A 20111-nucleotide genomic window follows, 5' to 3' on the forward strand; every position below is an offset into this window, starting at 1 on the left:
CTAGATTATCAGTTGTTTTGACAATGGAGATGATGGGACAGGACAGTTGGCAGAGTATAATAGAGGTTAGGTTTAGAATGTAGTTTTAGGCCAATTGTAATATTGTATCTGAATAGTTTTCAGTTTTGCTCTTTAAGCGCACAACCAACTGGTCATAGGTTGCAAAGGGTAGGGGGGAAACTGCCAAGAAAGTTCAAAAGAAAAGCAGTTAAAATCTGTCCCCAGTTAAAGGAATTCACTGTGCCTGACCTAACCCTTCTCAGCTTCTTTAAAAAATAAAATTGACACGAGCCAGGCTTCAACCATTTGTTTACTGTATTTTAAAAGCTGTTACTGTGTATCTAGGGCTTTGAATTGGTAACAGAAGTATGAATCTGAATATATAGTTGGGCTTCTGGTTTTGATGGGCTCTGCTCTTACTAAAAGATTTTTCGAAAGATGATTTACCCGGAAGTGCATATAGCCACATGCATGTGCTACCTGGCCTATAATCCTTACAGCTACCAGTTCAGTAGGAACATGCTCAGAATTTTTATTTTTTATTTTTTTTACTTTATATTTTATGTTGGATGCAAATTGATTTCGCTAATTGCTTTTCTCTTTTCTCATTTGCATTCTAGAAATCGTAATGAGCCAGTGAGTGGAACATCAAAAGCAGTATGTAAAACCCACAATCACCCTTTTCCTTATACTTCTTTACTCCAGCCTTTAAAGTGCAGGCACACACCTGCTCCTCTTTCTGTGTGGTTCTGTTGAAACTGTGAATTTGTAAAAGCCACTGTATTTTGCATACTGGTAATGATGAGCTCTTTGTGAAAGTGCACATTTCCCCTTGGTGCTGTATTTCATATTGAATGCAAAATGATTTCCTGTTATACAGGACCTTGTACCGTCTGTATGAGCGGTCACTAGTGTGAACATGCTGTCATGTTCTGTTGTGTTTTGACTTTAAGATCTGTTTGTATAGGTCTTTTGTATTGTTTCTTTACAATAAAGTATTACATGTGTCAGTTTTTATAAAACTTCTATTATGAAACTGGGTTGTTTACATTTTACATCTTGCATTATTTTACATGTACTGTTTAAATCTTTATTATGAACTGCCTTTTTCTCTGCTTGAAAGAATTTCTTGCAGCATGTTATGTAATGATGATGTTACAGTATATTGTTGACTAATTACAGATTATCTGTTTTCAATGCACCTGTGTTCTACTGGGTTGTGGCCTCACCTTATTGTCTGTCACATGTGATGTCTCAAAAGCATTGGAGCCATTTTTACCCTAGCTTAGGCAGTTGCTGTGTGTTGCAGTCCCCAGGGTCCAACATTGCAGTGCTATATATTTCATAATACAGGGCTGGACAAATCTCTAGAGCCACATAGTCTTTGGAATTGCCTTGTTTGTCTTCCCCTTTATAAAAGATGGCGAAAAAAACAGACCTATACTCTATTAACGTAAAGCAATGTTAACAATCTTCCTGGGATAAATAGTCATCCAAGTGCCCTGGATAATCAGGTTTTCTGGAAATCCAACCTGTCAGGCCCCTTTCAGACTGGGGCGGTGCGGGTGTCGGCGGTAAACCGCCGCCATTTTTAGTGACGCTTTACTGTCGTTTTAGCAGCGTTATTCGGCCACTAGCAGGGCTGTTTTACCCCCCACTAACGGCTGAAAAAGGGTAAAGAGCGCTTGCAACGGCGTTTTGCCGGAAGTATAGCCGCGCTGCCCCATTGATTTCAATGGGTGGGAGCGGTGAATACATCGCTTTTTCACCGCTCCAAAGATGCAGCTAGCAGGATTTTTTTTACCGTCCTGCAAGCGCACCGCTCCAGTGTGAAAGCCCTCCGGCTTTTACACTGGAGTGAAAGGAGCCGCTTTTTTCAGGTGCTGTTTTTAGTACTGTAGCGCCTGAAGAAAGCCTCAGTGTGGAAGGGGCCTTAGTGCACTGGTCTGTCTGAGCTCTGGACATGACTTGCAGCCATGTGTAAAAAGTATCTAACACATCTGGTCATGGATTTTTGTTGCGAATTTTAGTAATGTGCAGCTGTTGATAAGGTATCAAAACTCAATTGCATAGCATTGTCCAATTGTAGAAAATAAAATCAATTTCAATATGATCTTTCTCATAAATGCGTTAAGCATGTACGCCATTAATTGGCCGCTTGGTTTTGCAGCTGTAGCTGCCAGGTGCTGCTTGCAGGCTGCCCATGTAGATCTTTTGGTAGACAGCGGCTACATTGACATAGAGGGTGAGCAACCCCAAACATACTGTCTGCATTTTGGTTCCACTCACCGGAACCCCCACACCTGCATTCTTGCAATCGCTGTGTTCCTATAGACTTGCATAGGCTATCTGCATGCAGCACCTGGCGCGTCCAGCTGCGTATACAAACCGTGCATTCATGGTGTATGGGCCTCAGTGCCCCTGTGAATGAGACCTATAGCAATCTGCCTTGCAGCACTGGAAATTTGTGTAAAATTGTTGTACAGAAAATGCTATACATTAGATAAAACCATTGGTGTATAAAATTGGTGGCGCTATGTCACTGCTATGTAGAATAGTACAAAAATGTTTTGAGTTTGGTAGAATGGGTTATAATTACAAGGCTAGTTACTGTAACTACTCAGTTATAAAAAAAAGTCCTGTATGTAAAATTGGGATTGGTGTAACAGTGGGTATACTGGTGAAACTAACTGATTATACCTTAAGCGCTGTTTCTGAGCTCCCCCAGTGGCTTCTGGGTATTGAGCCTCGGCTGCTTTCATTGGCCGGGCCAAGATTACATTACCCAAGCGTACATGAAGTTCAGTCATCTTGGCATTGCTGAAATTCTACACTAAGCTGTGCAGCTCGGTGTACAGTGAGGACAGGCAGGTAAGTAACTTTAATACAGAAGTGATGTGGTATGTCCCTTCTGCATTAACTTCTGCCTGTTGGCAATTTGTGTGTTATTTTTTTTCGCTAGAGTTCCCGTTTAACCACTTCCCATCCTGCGCATATTAATAGGACAGCTGCAAGGTGGCTCTGCCATCCCGGGTGGCCGTCATGATGTCCTCAGCTTCCCGGCTGTCTAGGTGGCAGGCGCTGCAGCGTTACTTGGGAGTCGATGCGTTTGCCTGGCACCCACGATGTCTACCGGGCACCCGTGGCTGCTTGTCACAGAGCAGGGAAGTGGATCTGTGTATGTAAGCGCACAGATCCATGTCCTGTCGGGAGAGAACTGAGCGTGTTCTTTGTATATAGGAACACCAATCTCCTCCCCACCCAGTTAGAATCACTCCCTAGGTAACGCATTTAACCCCTTGATCGCCCCCAGTGTTAACCCTTTCCCTGCCAGTGATCTTTATACAGTAATCTGTGCATTTTTATAGCACTGATCGCTATATAAATGTCAATGGTTCCAAAATGTCAAGTGTCTGATCTGTCCGCTGCAATATCAGTCCTGACAAAAATCGCAGATTGCTGGCATTACTAGTAAAAAGCCATAAATCTATACCCCATTTTGTAGGCGCTATAACTTTTGCGCAAAGCAATACATTTTTTTTTAAATTGGAAATATATATATATATATATATATATATATATATATATATATATATATATATATATATATATATATATATATATATATATATATATATATATATATATATTTTTTATTTTCCAAATTTTACTTTTTGTGCAAACAAAAAAAATCGAACCACCAAAAGAGCTCTATTTGTGGGGGGGAGGGGGGGGGGGCGATGATTGAAATTTTATATGGGTACAGTGTTGCATGACGGCAATTGTTCAAAATGTTACAGCACTGAAAATTGGCCTGGGCGGTAGGGTGAAAATGCCCTGTATTGAAGTGGTTAAGGTAGACACTAGTTGATTTTGTCTTGTGTAATCAGTTACCAAGCAGGTGTCTCTGGTTTATCTGATATACACACTTACATTGTGCATAAAAAGTGGGGAAGAAACCTGCAGTGACGTTTTCTGGTTATAAGCATACAGTGGTTTCCTGGTTTTGCTGAAATTGGCAGGATCGGGAAAATATTCTGTATGTCTATCTGCACTATTCCATAAATGCTTCCTTAAAGAGGTTGTAAATGCAGCAGCCCCCCAATACTTACCTAAGCCCCATCTGTATCCAGCGATTGTTGCAGGAGTGTCTTGGCTGCCCAGGCCCCCCCTCATTGGCTGAGACAGCAGCATGGCTCCATCGGCTCCTGCTGCTGTCAGTTGGCCAATGAGGAGAGAAAGGGGGCTGAGCCTTGACTCCATGTCTAAATAGACACAGGGAGTTGTGGCTCTACTTGGGTGCCCCCATAGCAAGCTGCTTGTTGTGGGGGCACTTACCAGGAGGGAGGGGCCAGTAGCACTGAAGAGGGACCCAAGAAGAGGAGGATCGGGACTGCTCTGTGCAAAACATTACACAGAGCAGGCAAGTGTGACATGTTATTTTTGACTAAAGGAAAAAAATGGCTTTACAATCTAAGCAGTTAACTGTGTACCTAACATTTTCATGACCAGTGATCCTTGATGCCCAGGCCATATTTTAGAAGCATCTAGTTATCTGGACTAGAACTTTACCTACATAATTTTCAAGTGTTTTCATGGGTATATGCAAAATATTTTGTTAGTTTTTTTTTTTTTTTTTTTTAAGAACCCATGCAGATCTTTGCAGTTACTGCAACGCTCGGTGCGTTGCATTATCACTATTTTAAAACGGTCACAAAGTGCTGTTATAGTAGTAACCAATGCACATGCTAAGAAAGATCGTGTTTGTTTTTTTTTTTTCTGCATTAAGGTGCAGTGCCAAACCATTAAAAATGAATGGGTTGCGGTGACGTTGCTTGCCTTAAATTGGTTCTGCACAGACAAATTATTTATTTTTTGACTCTTTAAAAAAAAAAGATGTGTTTTAATTAATATCCTTACTTGTTCTGACTTCGCCCGCTTTACATGTCCGTATTTCTGTGAAATCATTATTTTTATAAATCTATTTTGGCCGATGCCATTTGCTTGTGGGCATTTGAAGCCTACAAGCAATCACTTCCTCCTTCCCTCGCTTCGGAGGAACCAGCATTCCTTGCTGGTTCCCCGCGCACGCTCAGTGGCTACAGCTACGAGCGGCGTATTCGGCTAGGCGCACTGACTCCTGGGATGAATCATACGAGATCCCAGGAGACAGTGCGGAGATCAGCGGAAATGATGCTGATCCCCGCAGAAACCTCGCCCATAGCCGCAGGGAGAAAATAAGAATTTCAGCAGAGAATGAAACGAAGGAGGTAAAATAAATAAAAAAACAAGGTGCATTGGGCACTAGTTAGCTTTGTAAAAAAAAAAGGCAGGAAGATTAAAAAAAAAAATTTGTGCAGAACCGCTTTAACACCCAGTACAGATAATGTGAACTGGATTGTTTGATAAATGGACAAAATATGAAAAATTTGCTTAGTTATACTTTTCTGAACACTTCTAAAAGCTACATCCTGTCAATTACTGTCAATGCGCCTCCATCTGCTAGGCACAATAACAGCTGTGTAAACAAAGCTATGTACTTGCTGTGATTGGCCTTCATAGTGATCACATGACTGCAACCTTGCTGGTTGGCTTCAGATCACTGTATTTGACAGGGCAGCTTTCTGAGCACAGTCGGAGCTTAGAGGCTGCCCCAATGTTGGCCTATAGCTGGGTACACACACCAGTGGATTAAATGATAAAAACGAATGGACGCAGACAAACGCACATCAACACGTGTTGCTCAAGTGAGATGATGTGGGGATCTCTCCCACTGAGACATATATTCTGACGGGAACTAACACCCCATCAAAGACCCCCCCTCCCCCCCCCCCCCAAAACGACCAGAATACACTCACCAGCGCTTGTAGGTCTAGAAATCTGAACTCTCCAAAATTTGCATTCGGGAGAAGAGCATTGGGGCAGGAAATGCCTGGCACGTTTGCATGTAAACACACCTAAATGCATTTAGCATTTGAGTGTTCGTTCATTTTAGTGACTGGATCAAATAAATATTCTGGCAATTTTAAATGAACGTCCGGCGCACCTAAATTCGCCTTTTTTAGGCTCATTAATGCTGCTTTTCTCTTGTGAGGAGAAAGGCGTTCAGAAGAGCTGGATAAACGCCCAGTGTGCATTAGAGGTCGACCGATATGGGTTTTTCTCTGGCCGATGCCGATATTTAGAAATCATGGCGGCCGATAGCCGATATATGATGCCGATTTTTTTTTTTTGGGCCGATATGTTAGGCCGATTTTATTTTATTTATTTTTTCCTTTTTTTATTTTTTTTTTAATCCCCCCTAACACACCTTTCCCACTGGGGCGTTTTTCCAGGCGCTTTTGGGCTAAAAATAGCGCCTGTAAAGTGCCTGCAAAATGGCTCCCCTGCAGTCTGTGTGAAAGACAGAGTGCTTTCACACGGAGGCGATGCGCTGGCAGGATCTTAAAAAAAAAGTCCTGCAAGCAGCACGTTTGGAGTGGTGTATACCGCTCCTCCACCACTCCTGCCCATTGATATGAATGGGCACCACTGCCGAAGCGCATGCAGTGCGATTTGGCAGCAGTGTTTCATGGGCGCATTTAACCTCTTCCTTGGCCGCTAGCTGGGTTAGATGTGCCCCACTAGCAGCCAAATAGCACCGCTAAAATGATGGTAAAGAGCCGCTAAAACTTGCGTTTTGCCATCAACGTCTGCCCGCTCCAGTGTGAAAGCAGTCTTCATAAGTGATACAGAAAATTTCTTACATTTAAACATTTATTAAACAAAACAAACCTCCAATCAGTTTACTTGTATGTATGATTTAGATTTAAAAAAAAAAACCTATATATTAAATAAAAACAGGTAGTCAAAACTTTTGGATGAAAAAAAAATGGGCTAACTTTACTGTTTTTATTTTTATTTTTTAAATAGTGTATTTTTTTTCCCAAAGAAATGCATTTGGAAGACCTCTGTGCAAATGCCGTGTGACATAAAATATTGCAACAACCGCTATTTTATTCCCTAGGATCTCTGCTAAAAAAATATATATAATTTTTGGGGGGTCTAAGTGATTTTCTGGCAGAAAATACAGGATTTTTACTTGTAAGCAACAAGTGTCAGAAAAGATTTAGGGTCCTTTCACACGGGGCGGATCAGTTCTGATCCGCCCCGTGGATGTCCGTTTGCTCAGCGGGGATCACTCCGCCGATCCCCGCTGAGCAGGGAGATGACAGCTCCGTCTCTGCACACTGCGCAGGGATGGACCTGTCACAGCGCCGCTCTCCCCTATGGGAGATCGGATGACGACGGACCGCAGTGCCCGTCGTCATCCGATCCGATCCACAGACGGATGGAAAAATAGCTTTTTCCTCCGTCACACTTTTTCGGATCGGAGCGGGTCGGATGTCAGCGGACATGTCACCGCTGACATCCGACGCTCCATAGAGCTCTATGGAGCACCCGTTCAGGTCCGCCTGAAAAACTGACAGGCGGGCCTGAACGGATCGTCGGTGTGAAAGGGGCCTTAGTCTTTAAATGGTTAAACTGAGAACTTCTACACACTGAGATGATTTCATTCATTAAAGTGTAAACATTGTATCTTTCTGTTCTTTTCTTGGCAGCCTGCCCAGAGAGGAGGAAAGGGTTGTTATGACGACTCAGGCAACACACTGACTTCTATACAGAAGTCATTTCAAAGTCCCGCTGTAGTTCTAAATCGGCTTTTTATCAGCACAATCGGCCGATGCCGATTATTTAAAAAACGGCAAATATCGGTCGACCTCTAGTGTGCATGAAGCTGTGGGCAGGAAGTAACTAAACACATTGACCGAATTGGATTACCATGGGCTTGCTTCCAATGACCCCCTAACTGCTATTTTATGAGGGTGCTTGTCTTTGAAATCTGTGATAACTTTGCTATATGCAGAACAGTAGGAACTTTTGGATTCCACTTGTCACTTCAGAGGAATGGTCACAATTTGGACAATGTTGTAAAATAAGAAGCTACTGTATTTCAGTGTAAGACATTCCCTGCATTAAGGTAAAAAAATGTGCCAGATGTGCACGGCTGCATCCGTGGTCTCTCTTCTCTCCCAGGCTTGGCTGAATGTAGTGGGACCCATTGGCCCCTGATGCAGTCAGTCACATCCTGTGAGGGAGGTAGGGGAATTTGCTGCTGTCCGTCAAATCCTGTGAGGGGGGGGGGGGGGGGGGTAGGGGCCGGACCAAGCCGTGCTGTGTGCATTTATGGATGGGGATGTGTACCCCCATAGCAAACAGCTTGCTCTGGGGACCCATGCAGAAGTGGAGGAGCGGCCAGTGCTGGCGGGAGACCTTAGAGGAGGAGCGGGGCTACTCTGTGCAATAAAGTATAACCCGTTCATTTATTTTAACTGCTTGCAGACCACTGCATGTACATTTACATTGGCAGAATGGCACGGACAGGCAAATGGGCGTACAGGTACGTCCCTTTTAAATTTGCCACTGTGTGGTCACGTGCGTGAGCTCCGTGAGTGTGATCATGCACTCTGTCTGTGGGGATACTCGCGATTGTCTCATGGAGCGAAAGAATGGGGGAAATGCTGATGTAAACAAACATTGCCCCTTTCTGCCTAGTGACACTGATCACCGATCAGGAGCGGTGATCGGTGTCGTGTTACACGTAATTTTTTTTTCTTCCAAAATTTACACTTTTTTGTTTTTATAGCGCAAAAAATAAACGCAGAGGTGATCCAATACCACCAAAAGAGAGCTCCATTTGTGAGGAAAAGTGTCAACTTGTTTGAGCCGCGCAGTGCCGAATTGCAAAAAACACTGGCCTTTGGTCAGCCAAATGCTCCCGGGCTAAAAGAGGAAGTAAACCCTGATGGGATTACTTCCTCTTTGATTCCCTGCAAAGGTAAAGCATAATGAACTACTATGCATCGCATAGTAGTCCATTATGTGTCACTTAAGGCCCATACACATGATCAGACTTTTTGACAACAAACATGCAAATTAGCTGTTTTGGAGCAACATCTGACTGTGTACGCTCCATCGGACAAACTTTTTCGGTTTTCATCGGTCTTTTGTTGGCTGTGCGAACGGACAAACTTTCCGGCAACAAAAGTCCGATGGAGCAAAGTCTGATCGTGTGTACAGAAAACCATAGGACTTTTGTACAAAGTACAAACACGCATGCTCAGAACCAAAGCAAAAGATCAGTCAATACAGAAGTTGACCAAAGGTGGCGGTAAAGAGCAGAAAAACCACATGGTTTGGTGAAAGTTGGCTGAAAAAGTCCTGCCGTGTGTATGCAATACAAGATCTCAGCCGACGCCCTTTGTACAAAAATCCACAGGAAAGTTTGTACAAAATCCGATCGTGTGTATGAGGCTTTACCTGATGCAGGATCCAGCGAAGTCACCACTGTCCCCTGTAGTCGGCGCATCCATCTTCTCGGTGGGTCTCCTGCTCCGCCGCGATGATGTCACTCCCACGCATGCGCACAGGAGCCGCCACGCGTGGCATATTGCCGTTGACGGGTGCCGCGCTCAGTAATCTAGACTTACCTGTAGGCCAAAGTGTGTTGTAAGGGTTTACAACCACTTTTAAGTGGTTAAACGAATTGCCTTTTACAGCCACTTTAATCTCAATATATCAAATTTTGTGTTGCATGGTCGCACTGCTTGAATATCCATCTGTTTGTTTTTTTTCTTTTTTTTTTTTTAAATCCTGTACGGTTTTTAGAAATGGTAACATAATTGGTAACCACAACAAAAAAAAATTGCAACCAACTGTTTTGACAAGTTTTCCAACAAAGAATTGGAAAAAATTCTTGCCATCTTATCCTTGTCACACACTCACTGTTTCGATCTGTCTGTTTTCATGCCTGTAATCTGTTACAATTTTATGCCCTTGCTTGAAGGTGCTCTCTATCGGCAGTCAGGAAGACTGAACAGATAAATACCATGTCCACACCAACAAATCTCAGACCTCCTTTTATTTTTATTTTTTATATCCCAGTGTTTGTAACGATTATAAAAAGTGAAATTCCTTGTTTCATATGGTACCATTGTGTTCTTATATCACCTAGACCTCCTTCCAGACACAAGTGGATTCATGTACAGAGCCGTCATATTTTATGGCCAGCAGGTGTGCTATAGATGACATGTACAATAATGGTTCTGAACAAATGGGATTTCCAGTTTTCCTGGAAATCCCTTAATGGGATAACTACCATATCTGCAATCAGATGAGTTTTTTTTTATTTTATTTTTTCCTTTCGTGATCGATTCTTTTTACGTTATTGCCATTTAAAACCTGGTCAAATCATTTTTGCAAAGCAAAAGAACCTGTGCACTTTTTGGATCTACATAACATTCGCAAAAGTGCCGCCTTCTTTTCCAATGTATTTTCAGTACCCACCTTCTATGCAATGTTAATTGCTGGTACTCTGATCTCTGCATCTTTGGAACATTTGTAATCCTGTTGATGGTTTTTGATCTTACTGCTAGTATATTTCACTTAGGTTAATGTCCACAGTAATTAAAGGTTCTGTTTATGATGTAGAAATAAGCAAACCATTTGCTGTATTGATCCCAGATTAAGTTTTGATTTTTAACCTGTTGAGTGGTAATTTGTAATATATTGTGCAAACATTCTCTCTCTTGCAATAATTTGCATTTTAATTTGTCTTTTTATAGCATGTGTATACAACGAGTCACATGTTTTTGAAATAAAATTAAAATTTATTTAGCAGTTTGTGTTCTTGGAATGTCTATTGCATTTAAATGTAACTGATAAGCCCTACTGATAAAATTCCATATTTGAAGCCACAAATTATAAGTATTTTTATGCAAACACTTTTTTTTTTTTTTTTTTTTCTTTTTTGTTTAGCAGATCCCACAAACGTGATATGTAAAGATTACTGTTGTATAGAAAAAAACTGATAGTTACTTTGAAGAGAATTCCAACACTTTCATAACTTGAAAGGCTGGCATCATACTCTATGCTGTACTTTGTGGTGCCATTCATGTTGAATGGCACCCCAAGGCACAGGATCCTATAAATTTCTTGTGCTGTACCTATAAAAAAAAAAAAAAATGGAGGTGCTGTGTTCTATTTTTTTGTTGTGCATTAACTGCTAATGTGCAGGTCCAGTTCTTCATGTTGCTATGGGTTAGCAGCCTGTTAAAATTAACAGGCTGCCTAAGCGCGGTGCTTCATAGGTTCATAGGCTGAAAGGTTTAAAGGGTCCCATAATCTACCCCCTGGTTAATGGTAACCTGGGTGTGTCGAGGGGGATATATCTGACAGGGTATCTGACGCCAACGTGGGTTAAATAAATTCATTAAAATAAGATTATCTAGTAATGGCCAGAAAGGGAAATGGCGCCAGAACCATTTGCTTTGGTCAATGTAGTGGTCCCTTTTAGGTGATCTGTGGAGACGTGCAGTTTTCCATAGATAGTACGATGAATGTCCCAGTGGGAAGAATCCATTCCTTACTGGTGGTATCTTAGACACGAGAGGCACCACTAATGCCATACAGGCAGTTCTTACAAGTGACCCCCTGGCGGATGGTGCCTGCATAGTGCTGGGACCAAAGAATCTACCACTGCTCATGGACCCTTTGGCAACTTCTAGGGAAACCCTTGAGTTCCAAAGAACTCTGAGAATGGATTCTCTTTAGTCTTGATGATTTTTAAGGATCTTTGAGAAAATAACCTCACATTAAAAGCAGCTTGAGAGGTCAGGGTGGCTTATTGTAAAACCTTTACTGCTCATTAGAAATATGTAAATAGCTTAATGTTCCTTGTCAAAGTATATATGCATTTTAAATAATTTTACATCACAGATCTATGCAGCTTAAAGCAGTATTAACCCCAAAAATAAAACTTTATTGCAGCTTACTAGCTCTTGGATGTGGTGATTACATCCCTGTGTTTTTTTTTTTTTTTTTTTTTTTTTTTTTTTTTTTTCCTTTTCACACTTGCTTTCTCCTTTTTTTTTTTTTTTTTTTTTTTTTTTTTTTTTTTTAATCCAATAATCCAGCCTAGTCTGTTTTTCGCAGCACAAACTCCGGAATGTATCAGTTTACATGGAAGAGACAACCCACACTGGCAGGAGTGATTTAAAATGATCAGCTTTTAGTCTTGCAAAACCTTTAGCCCTGATGCAATTTTGAATGTGTATTTTAGAAAGCATTGATTCACTTGATGTGTTTCTGTGCAGGCTGTTCACATATATGCAGTGCGAACGCAATGCGTATGTGGTACGATGTGGTGTGATTTTGAGCCCCATATAGTTGAATGGAAAGCTCGGAGGAGTTCAAATACAATGCAATTCAAGTGTTTTTTCAGGACTCTGCTGTGTTTCTCGAGAGTGGGATCAAAATATCGGCTGCATCCAAAACGCAAATTAACATGGATGAAGTCGCACTGGTGGTTATCCTTCAAGTCGCACTACAAAATTCATTGAAATCGCACTGCATCAATGTGAGCCTAGTCATACCTCAAAAGCAGAAAAAAAAAGTTTGCTGTGACTGATATGTGAGCTATAGTTTATAGTTTGGATTAAATTTGTTAGTGTATCTAAATCTGCTAATATATTTAACAATACCCCTGTTCCCCCAACTGACAGTGCTGCTGTGCCTCCCCTCTCATTCCTCCAGAGGTGTCTCATTAATGCAGGTGGTGTTACTGAGCAGATCACCAGGTGACAACAGAGGGGGAAAATACCAAAGAAACGTATGCAGCTACCACATCTAATGATTGGGACGCTCCAGTATATTTTTGGTTTTAATACCGCTTTAAGATCCTTTTACTGTGACCGACACGGATGTTGGCGGTTTTGCCACTGCAGTCATGTACTTGTCAGGCTAGTATAGCTGCTAGTTTTTCTTTTCATAGGGGAAGTCGATATTTAAATCTTTACAAAAACTGTTCAGTGAGAACCATATAAAAGATTATCGCCCAATCAAACATGCAAACTTGGCTGAAAATGCGTTTTTAAAAATCTATATATCTTTATAGAAATCTGTATTCAATTCGACTTTTTAATATCACAAATTTAATATGAATTTGTCAGCCAATACCGGCACCTTTAGTGCAAGAAAAATGCATCCCTTTAAATCCTATGCATGTCTTTACACTGGTTCCTTGTTATGATTTTGATGCTTTTTTGGCACCATTATCTGCATTTATTTATTTTTTTTCTTCTTCTCTCATCTACAAAATGCTGAAACCTCCATTTTCGGCCAAAATTTTCAGTGCATCTCGAATTTATTTTTTATTTATTTTTTCTTCATAGTGTGTATGTGCCCCCCCCCCCTTTATTTTATTTTTTTCCTTTTAAAGTATGCAGTTTGTGCATTTTATTTAGGGGTTTTCCACAATACCTAAATCTGGACCTTTACCTCTGATACTACCACAGAGATTCCTAAAACCTCTTCTCTGTGATGTGGTTTAAACTGGTATGACCACTCGGCTATGATGCCACCTCTCACTGACACACAAATTGGCTCAAAAGCAGAGCCTCCGTTTTTAATTTTCTGTAACCTTATTGACACAAATTAAATGAGTAGATCTGTGGAAAAGGGGATCATACCACCTTTTTTCTAATTAAATTTTTTTTTTTATGTTTTATTTGAATATTTTGTAAGCCTTTATCTGATTTAGTGATATAGAAGGTTTATTTTACTAGATAGAAGCCAATGAGAAGTTAAATGTACAATCAAAGATTTGAATTAAAGGGAATTCTTTACCTTTTTTAGGTGAAAGGCTAGCTCTGAATCACTTTTGGTGAGACGTTTATTGTGAAGTATATTTTGTTTGTTATTTAGGGCATAATAGGGAATTTAGGGCATAACAAACGTATTAAATTCATATCCAGTTTAGTTGAATGCTTACCATTTAACTAAACACACCGGTATGGAGCATGTAGCTTGCATTTACAGCTTGTATTTTTCTTATTCCGCTGCTACCTGTCCAGCACATGTATGGGGACAGCATTTTGTTTACTATTTTTAACCTGTCCTTTGTTAGTTTTTGATCTCCACCAGTTTGTAGAAGAGAATTTAAATTAATTTTTTTTTTTTTTTTTTTTTTTTACACGTGCAAGACTCTACAAATGCTTTTGTAGCAGCACTTTGAGCTAAAGAATAATTCTATATTACAACTGACCTGTGTCTGGCCAAAAACTTTTTTTTTTTTTTTTTTCCTTTTTGAATTCTGTTTAACATGAGCAGTTGAAGACATAAGAGTGAACGAGCAAAGCTCTTGTCCCAAACTATAATAAACTGCTGGTCGGATGAAAGCTTGGAATTTTTTTCTCTCTTTGTTTTATTGCGTGTGTTAAAAAAAAAGTTGGTCTAATTAGTAAAATTTACATTGTTAAACCACATTTCTGAATGTTTAAATTTATACTTGAGCTCAAGGACATTTGCCCTAAAGGATATCTCCAGCCAAATGTTTTTTTTTTTTTTTTTTCAGCTTTGGATAAAGTGGAGGATTTTACTGATCTGACAGTTTTTTTTTTCTTTTTTCCTATCTTAGTAACAACATATGGGCCTGCGTTGCGAGGCTTGCTCCCTTGGGTTTTGCATTCCTATAGAAATCTATAGGGAACAGAACCTTCAAAGCAGGTCAGGAGGAAGTCAAATGCACCTGTCCATTTATAAACTATCTCGGAAGCCTCTTCAACTGACACCATTGGCGCAAGCCCATACCCTGTTGATTCAGGCACTAAAATTCCTTCAGTGTTGAAGTGAAAGGCTAACCCCCCCCCACAATGAACTTTTATTTGCTGTCTGTGTTCCTGTTGCCTATATTTTTCCTTGCAGATGATCCACCGTTGTCACTAAGATAGGAAGGAAGGGAATATCCCCACAAGACCTTCATTTGCAGGGATTTCCTCTTCCGGTTTGGCTATGGGATGGGAAATGAAGGAAAATCAGAGCAATGAGACACACATATGGTGAAAAATATAACCGGGGTTAATCCTTCCTGCTCTATCCAAAATGGGGGGGGGGGGGGGGAGATTGCCTATTCTACTTTAATGGCAACTGTTCAATTTTTGTCCGTTTTGGATAGCCCCATTGTAAGTAAATCTTTCCAAGCTTTGTTGCTCAAATGTTGACTTAAAGAAACCCTTTTGCTGTGCTAAACTTCTCCAGGCAATGCATATCTGTAAGGCCTCTTGCACACTGCAACTTGAGTACAGCTTTTTTTTTTCCTTTTCTTTTTTTTTTTACTGAGCTAAAATACAACCCATTATTTGTAACGTGCCTCTACACAGAGTAAACAAGCGTCGTGCATTCTTTAAAAGAAAAAAAATATGCATTTTTGGTCAGTAATATTTATGCCTCATGCACGCATATTGTACAAAACGACAATGTGAAAATGCACAAAAAAAAAACACTTGAGCTTGTGTCTAAAAGATTCTCAAACAAACAGGAGTATCATGTGCAAGAGGCCTAAAAGTGTAAATCTTTCTTCTGCCATCTATTCTGCTAAACTCTACACTGTTCATGAAAAATCATCCCCTGATGTCTGGGAGTCCCCTGCAGGTCTCACTGGTGGTTCTTGCCGATCTCCATGTCACTACTGCCTCTTGTAATGAAATGGAGGTCAGCATGAGGAGTGAGCGAGAGCTACTGGGAACATCAGCATTCTTGGAAGTGTCAGTTTCCCAGCAGATTTCCTTGAGTGGTTTCTCCTGAATGGAACAGCGTTTGGCAGCACAGGCATGAAAAGGTAAGTGTTTACACTTTTACAGGAATGCCTTGCCTGAATACGTTTAGTATAGTGACAGGCTTTAAATTTAAGCCTAGTACATGCTGTACTAACTGATGTTAGTACAACGATCTCCCTTGAGCTGTTGTGTTCTGGGGGGGGGGGGGGGGTGGCCCCACCATAACACACTGGTCAGCTCTCTCCTCTATTGGCTGAGAGCACTGATTGGATGTTGATCGGCAGACCTTTTCTGGTCAAGCCCCTTTGACAGAAGCCAGCTGAACGGCCAACTTATGTTGGACTGTCTGCAGTACACACGGGCCTAATGGTGGGCGGTTTCTATTGAGCCGGCCGATGCTACCTGACGTTCGGCTTGTGTGTATGGGGCTTAAGCCTGTAACATGCTGATGCTGAGAAAAGCAAGACTGAAGCTTGCGGCTCAAGATTGAAACAAACTTGTGTTACTGTTCTATGGGTTAGCATGTTGCAAGTTTGTTAACGCTATCTTAGGAGTGGTGTTGTGCTAGTTAAATGAGTAATCTCTAATCTTCCAGGTTCTATATAGCAATGCCTTTTACGCCTTCCCCACTTTGCTCAAGGTATGAGACAATTTGATGGGTTTTTGTTTTCTCTTTGATTGGAAGAGCAGAAATATGATGAAATTGTTCAATGACCTTTTTTAGGTTGTGAACAAGTAAAGATAATACACTTTACTGGGCTGTTTTCTATCCATCTATAATTTTCTTTATGTTGAAGGTGGTAAAGAAAATTTACACTTAACATGGAAGTCCATTCCGGTCCTAACTATACCTAAAACTGCTCCCACCCCCATTCTAAGACTATTCCAACTACCCTGTAAAGAAAAGATGCATATATTTTACCTATGCTGGAAGCCTATGGGTGAGGTCACCGGACAGGCTTTGCAGTCATTGCGGGAGATCTCTCCTCCTTACTGGAGAGATCATGTGACTGGACTGGAGCACCCTCTGTTTAGGAAAGTATATGCATCTTTCTTTTACAGGGTAGTTTGAAGAGGCTGTAAATGAGGGTAGGGACAGGTTTGAGTATAGCTAGTATTGGACTGAACTTCTACTTTAAAAAAAAAAAAAAAATTACAACTGAAAGAATCTAATGTACCTCAACTAGTAAAAAAAAAAGGTATGCATGATAAAAAAGAGTACATTTTTAGTGTTTTTGTATTTTTCTTACCTATTTTAATGTTTGTAGAAAAGGACAGAATGACATGGTTAACTTGCATTCTGAAATACAGACGTGTGAATTAGGCCTATTCATTTTCTAATGCCATATTGTTTGTTTTCTTTTTATAATGCAAGTTTTATATTTTCTGTTTGGCTTTTGAGTCACATGTGACAATAAGGGACATTAAAATTTTGTATTAAATGTGTCGATGACTGAAAATTTCCCTGTTTTTCTTTGTGACTGTTATACTTGAACGTGTTTATTTAATTTTCTGTGAACAGATTGATGACGCTTCTGCATCTATTTCTCTGGCCCAGCTTTCTAAGGTATATGTATGCACATTACTGTTCAACTAGTGTCCCTTCTTATAATATTTACACTTGAAACTTCTCTTGTAACAACATTTCTTTTTTTTATTTGCTGCAAAAAAATATTTCAGCTTCTTGAAATGTAAATTTTATGCAGTTTGCAATGTTAAATTAAATCCCCCAGGGAGAAGCAAACATTTTGGAGTTTTATTTTTTATAAATTCTGCTTTGTAACAACTTATTCTCAAGATGAAGAAAAAACTGAAGCTTTCTTTACAAGAAGAATAGATTATTTTTTTTTTTTTTTTTTTGCCTTTTTGAGATTTCAAGGATTAAAAAAAGGAAGATAATATGGGTTAACGTTTGTCGTATATGGACGATGACCTCTTTTTAATTTTTCTTTATTTTTTAATTGTACTATACAAGGACACAAAACTTCTGCTCCCCAAAATTGTAATCAAGGCCATCTCTTAAATGTGTGGTTTAAAATCTTGCTAAAGTTAATTGCTCCCAGTTGAATGTTTTGTACCATTTCTGGATTTCAGTGCTTACAGTCAGAACATAATTTTAATGCTTTGTTTTGCTGTATTAATGCACTTGATAAATGTATTTGTTCAATGCTGCCTCACATTCATACATGAATAATTTGGATTGCTTTTCTGTATGTTTTTTGTTTTAAAAACATATGGCTATGAAGTTAATATTGATGTAAATTTTTTTCTCTGTATAATAAACATTTTAACAGTTTGCCTGTTTTGTGAGTGAATGCTGAGCCCAACTATGCCAGGATAGTTTATTTGAAAATGGCACTGGATCAGGAGTAAAGAAATGTAGGGGCAAATGTACAAGGGGCATATGTTTTGGCCCGTCACACGAATTGGGGCAGTAAAAGCTGAAGAAAGACAGCCAGCTATGCTTCCCATTAGGCCATGTTTATACCTGTTCTTAAAAATTGAGAAATAGATGTTTAAATGCTATAAACTGTCTACTTGGCATTATAATACAACATTTTCAATTTTATATTCAACTAAAAACAATGTTTTTTATTTTTATCCCAAATCCTAGCCCTCTTGCATCTTCCATGCACCTCTCTGCCTTTCCCTGAGAATTAGGGAAAGCCATATTGGACCCAGTTCTGTGGTCAGTGTGTAGTGAATAATGTGACTTGATGCATGTAGTGGTGGTAACAATTTTAATAAGCTGTTGTGTATGAAGCCATTTACACATTAAAGAGTAAGTTCACCATGACAGAAAACATGTATGGTGAACTTACACTGGACCCCCCCCCCCCCCTACAGTCCCGCTGTACCTGAATCACGCAGCCACCCCCACCAAGCATCGGGACGTGGCTGTACTGGTCTGGGGGGTTTGAAATCCTCCTGGTTTTCTCTCCTCTCCAGTGCTGACAGGATTGGCTAGGTGGATGCTGATTGGTCAGCGCCATCCTTGTGATGGACGTGACAAATTGGAATGCCTCCTATCTGTACATGCTGAGGGGTATGGATAGGAGATTAAGCCGCGGGGCTATTGAAGCCCTGGACCAATGAAGTAGTGACCCAGTGTCTGACAGCCAGGGAGCGCAGTACTCCAGTACAGTGGGACCAGGGGAGGGGTCCAGTGTAGGTTCAACGTTACAGAAAATCTGTAAGGTGAACCTTCACTGGACCCCTAAGAATGCCCATACATTCTTGTTGTAGCAATCTGATTGTTCATCCTATTGAAAATTGCAAATGGGTTCTGCTTATTCCTTTTTTTGTTGGGAGAAAAGGAAACCCTGACTTCTACACCATGTACAATACCCATTTGCAAGCCTCGCCATAGTCTGCCAGCTCAGTGAGAACCTTATGACAAGTCCTTACAGAGTATGGATGCATGACTTGGCGTGACATTTGTATGTCTGTGGCCAGGCTGGATTTTTTCTTTTTTTCCTGGGTAGGCACCTTTGCAAACGGCCTTCTTCACAGTTCTCAAGTGATCTGTAGAGTGTCTTTTTATGGTTAACTTCTTAAGTCTGCCTTGACTAATTTGTCAATTAAGTTTTTGAATGTAAATCATGTGTTTGCACCACACATAACCAATATTACAGTTTCCTAGTGAAACGGTTAAGTTGTACAGTACCAAAGAAATTTAATCTAAAGCCCATGGCACATAGACAGAAGAATAAAAATTTCCCATTGCCACATATTAACACACGTGCCTACAGCTTGAATTTAAGTCAGAGGACAGTGCATCTGCTAATGCACAAGGATGTGGATTTGTATAGATTTTGTGGTTGCTCTGATCTCCTAAGCCTGCATCAATCATGGAGCCAAGCACCGTTTGCTGAGAAAACACAAATGAGTTAAATGGCGCTGGGAAGCATACTTACTCTTAACACACCCGTCACATTTCACTTGCGTTCAGTAGGCCGAGCTGAATGCCATATTCCTAAAAACCTGTACTAGAAAAAATATGTAGAATGCCTTTACTGACCATCTTCTGAAAATGTTAGTTGCCGGGCCATTCTTTTGTGTTCAATATATTGAGTCACTAACCTTGGACAAGTATACAGACATGAAATTAGAACTCAAATTATTTAACATGACGACAACTAGGAAACTAGAAGCTAAATTGTTCTGTTTTTTTTGTGCAGGTTTCCTTTTTTAAATGACTGCTGTTTTTTTTTCTATCCAAGAATTGTTATCTTGAGCACTAGTAGTCTTGTTTCTGTACTATATATTTCCAGATATGTAGTGCTTAACGTCGAGTTTTGCTTATGTAACAATTTTAAATAGGCTTTGTCTTAGCACAGTATCAGTTGTCTGCCAATGCAAGCTAGATCTTACAGGTTGGCACTCCCTCTGTGGCCAACATTCACTGAGAGAGGATTGCAAAGCATGTTTGCATTTTCAAACGCATTTGCACAATTG

At 40.3% G+C, this 20111-nt stretch overlaps 1 protein-coding gene across 2 annotated transcripts in view; it reads left to right on the top strand.

Annotated features, from left to right (window-relative positions):
* Positions 1-20111, top strand: part of RBBP6 (RB binding protein 6, ubiquitin ligase) — a 71094-nt gene that overhangs the window by 14654 nt on the left and 36329 nt on the right. For both annotated transcript variants that reach the window (XM_077449319.1, XM_077449320.1), the window contains exons 3-4: positions 621-657; positions 17176-17220. In XM_077449319.1, the coding sequence (XP_077305445.1) occupies positions 621-657; positions 17176-17220 (82 nt within the window). The remainder of the gene's footprint in view (positions 1-620; positions 658-17175; positions 17221-20111) is intronic.

This window comes from Lithobates pipiens, unplaced genomic scaffold (assembly GCF_037356315.1).
Source record: "Lithobates pipiens isolate NorthernLeopardFrog02 unplaced genomic scaffold, aLitPip1_a1.2 Scaffold_22, whole genome shotgun sequence".
Taxonomy (NCBI): Eukaryota; Metazoa; Chordata; class Amphibia; order Anura; family Ranidae; genus Lithobates; species Lithobates pipiens.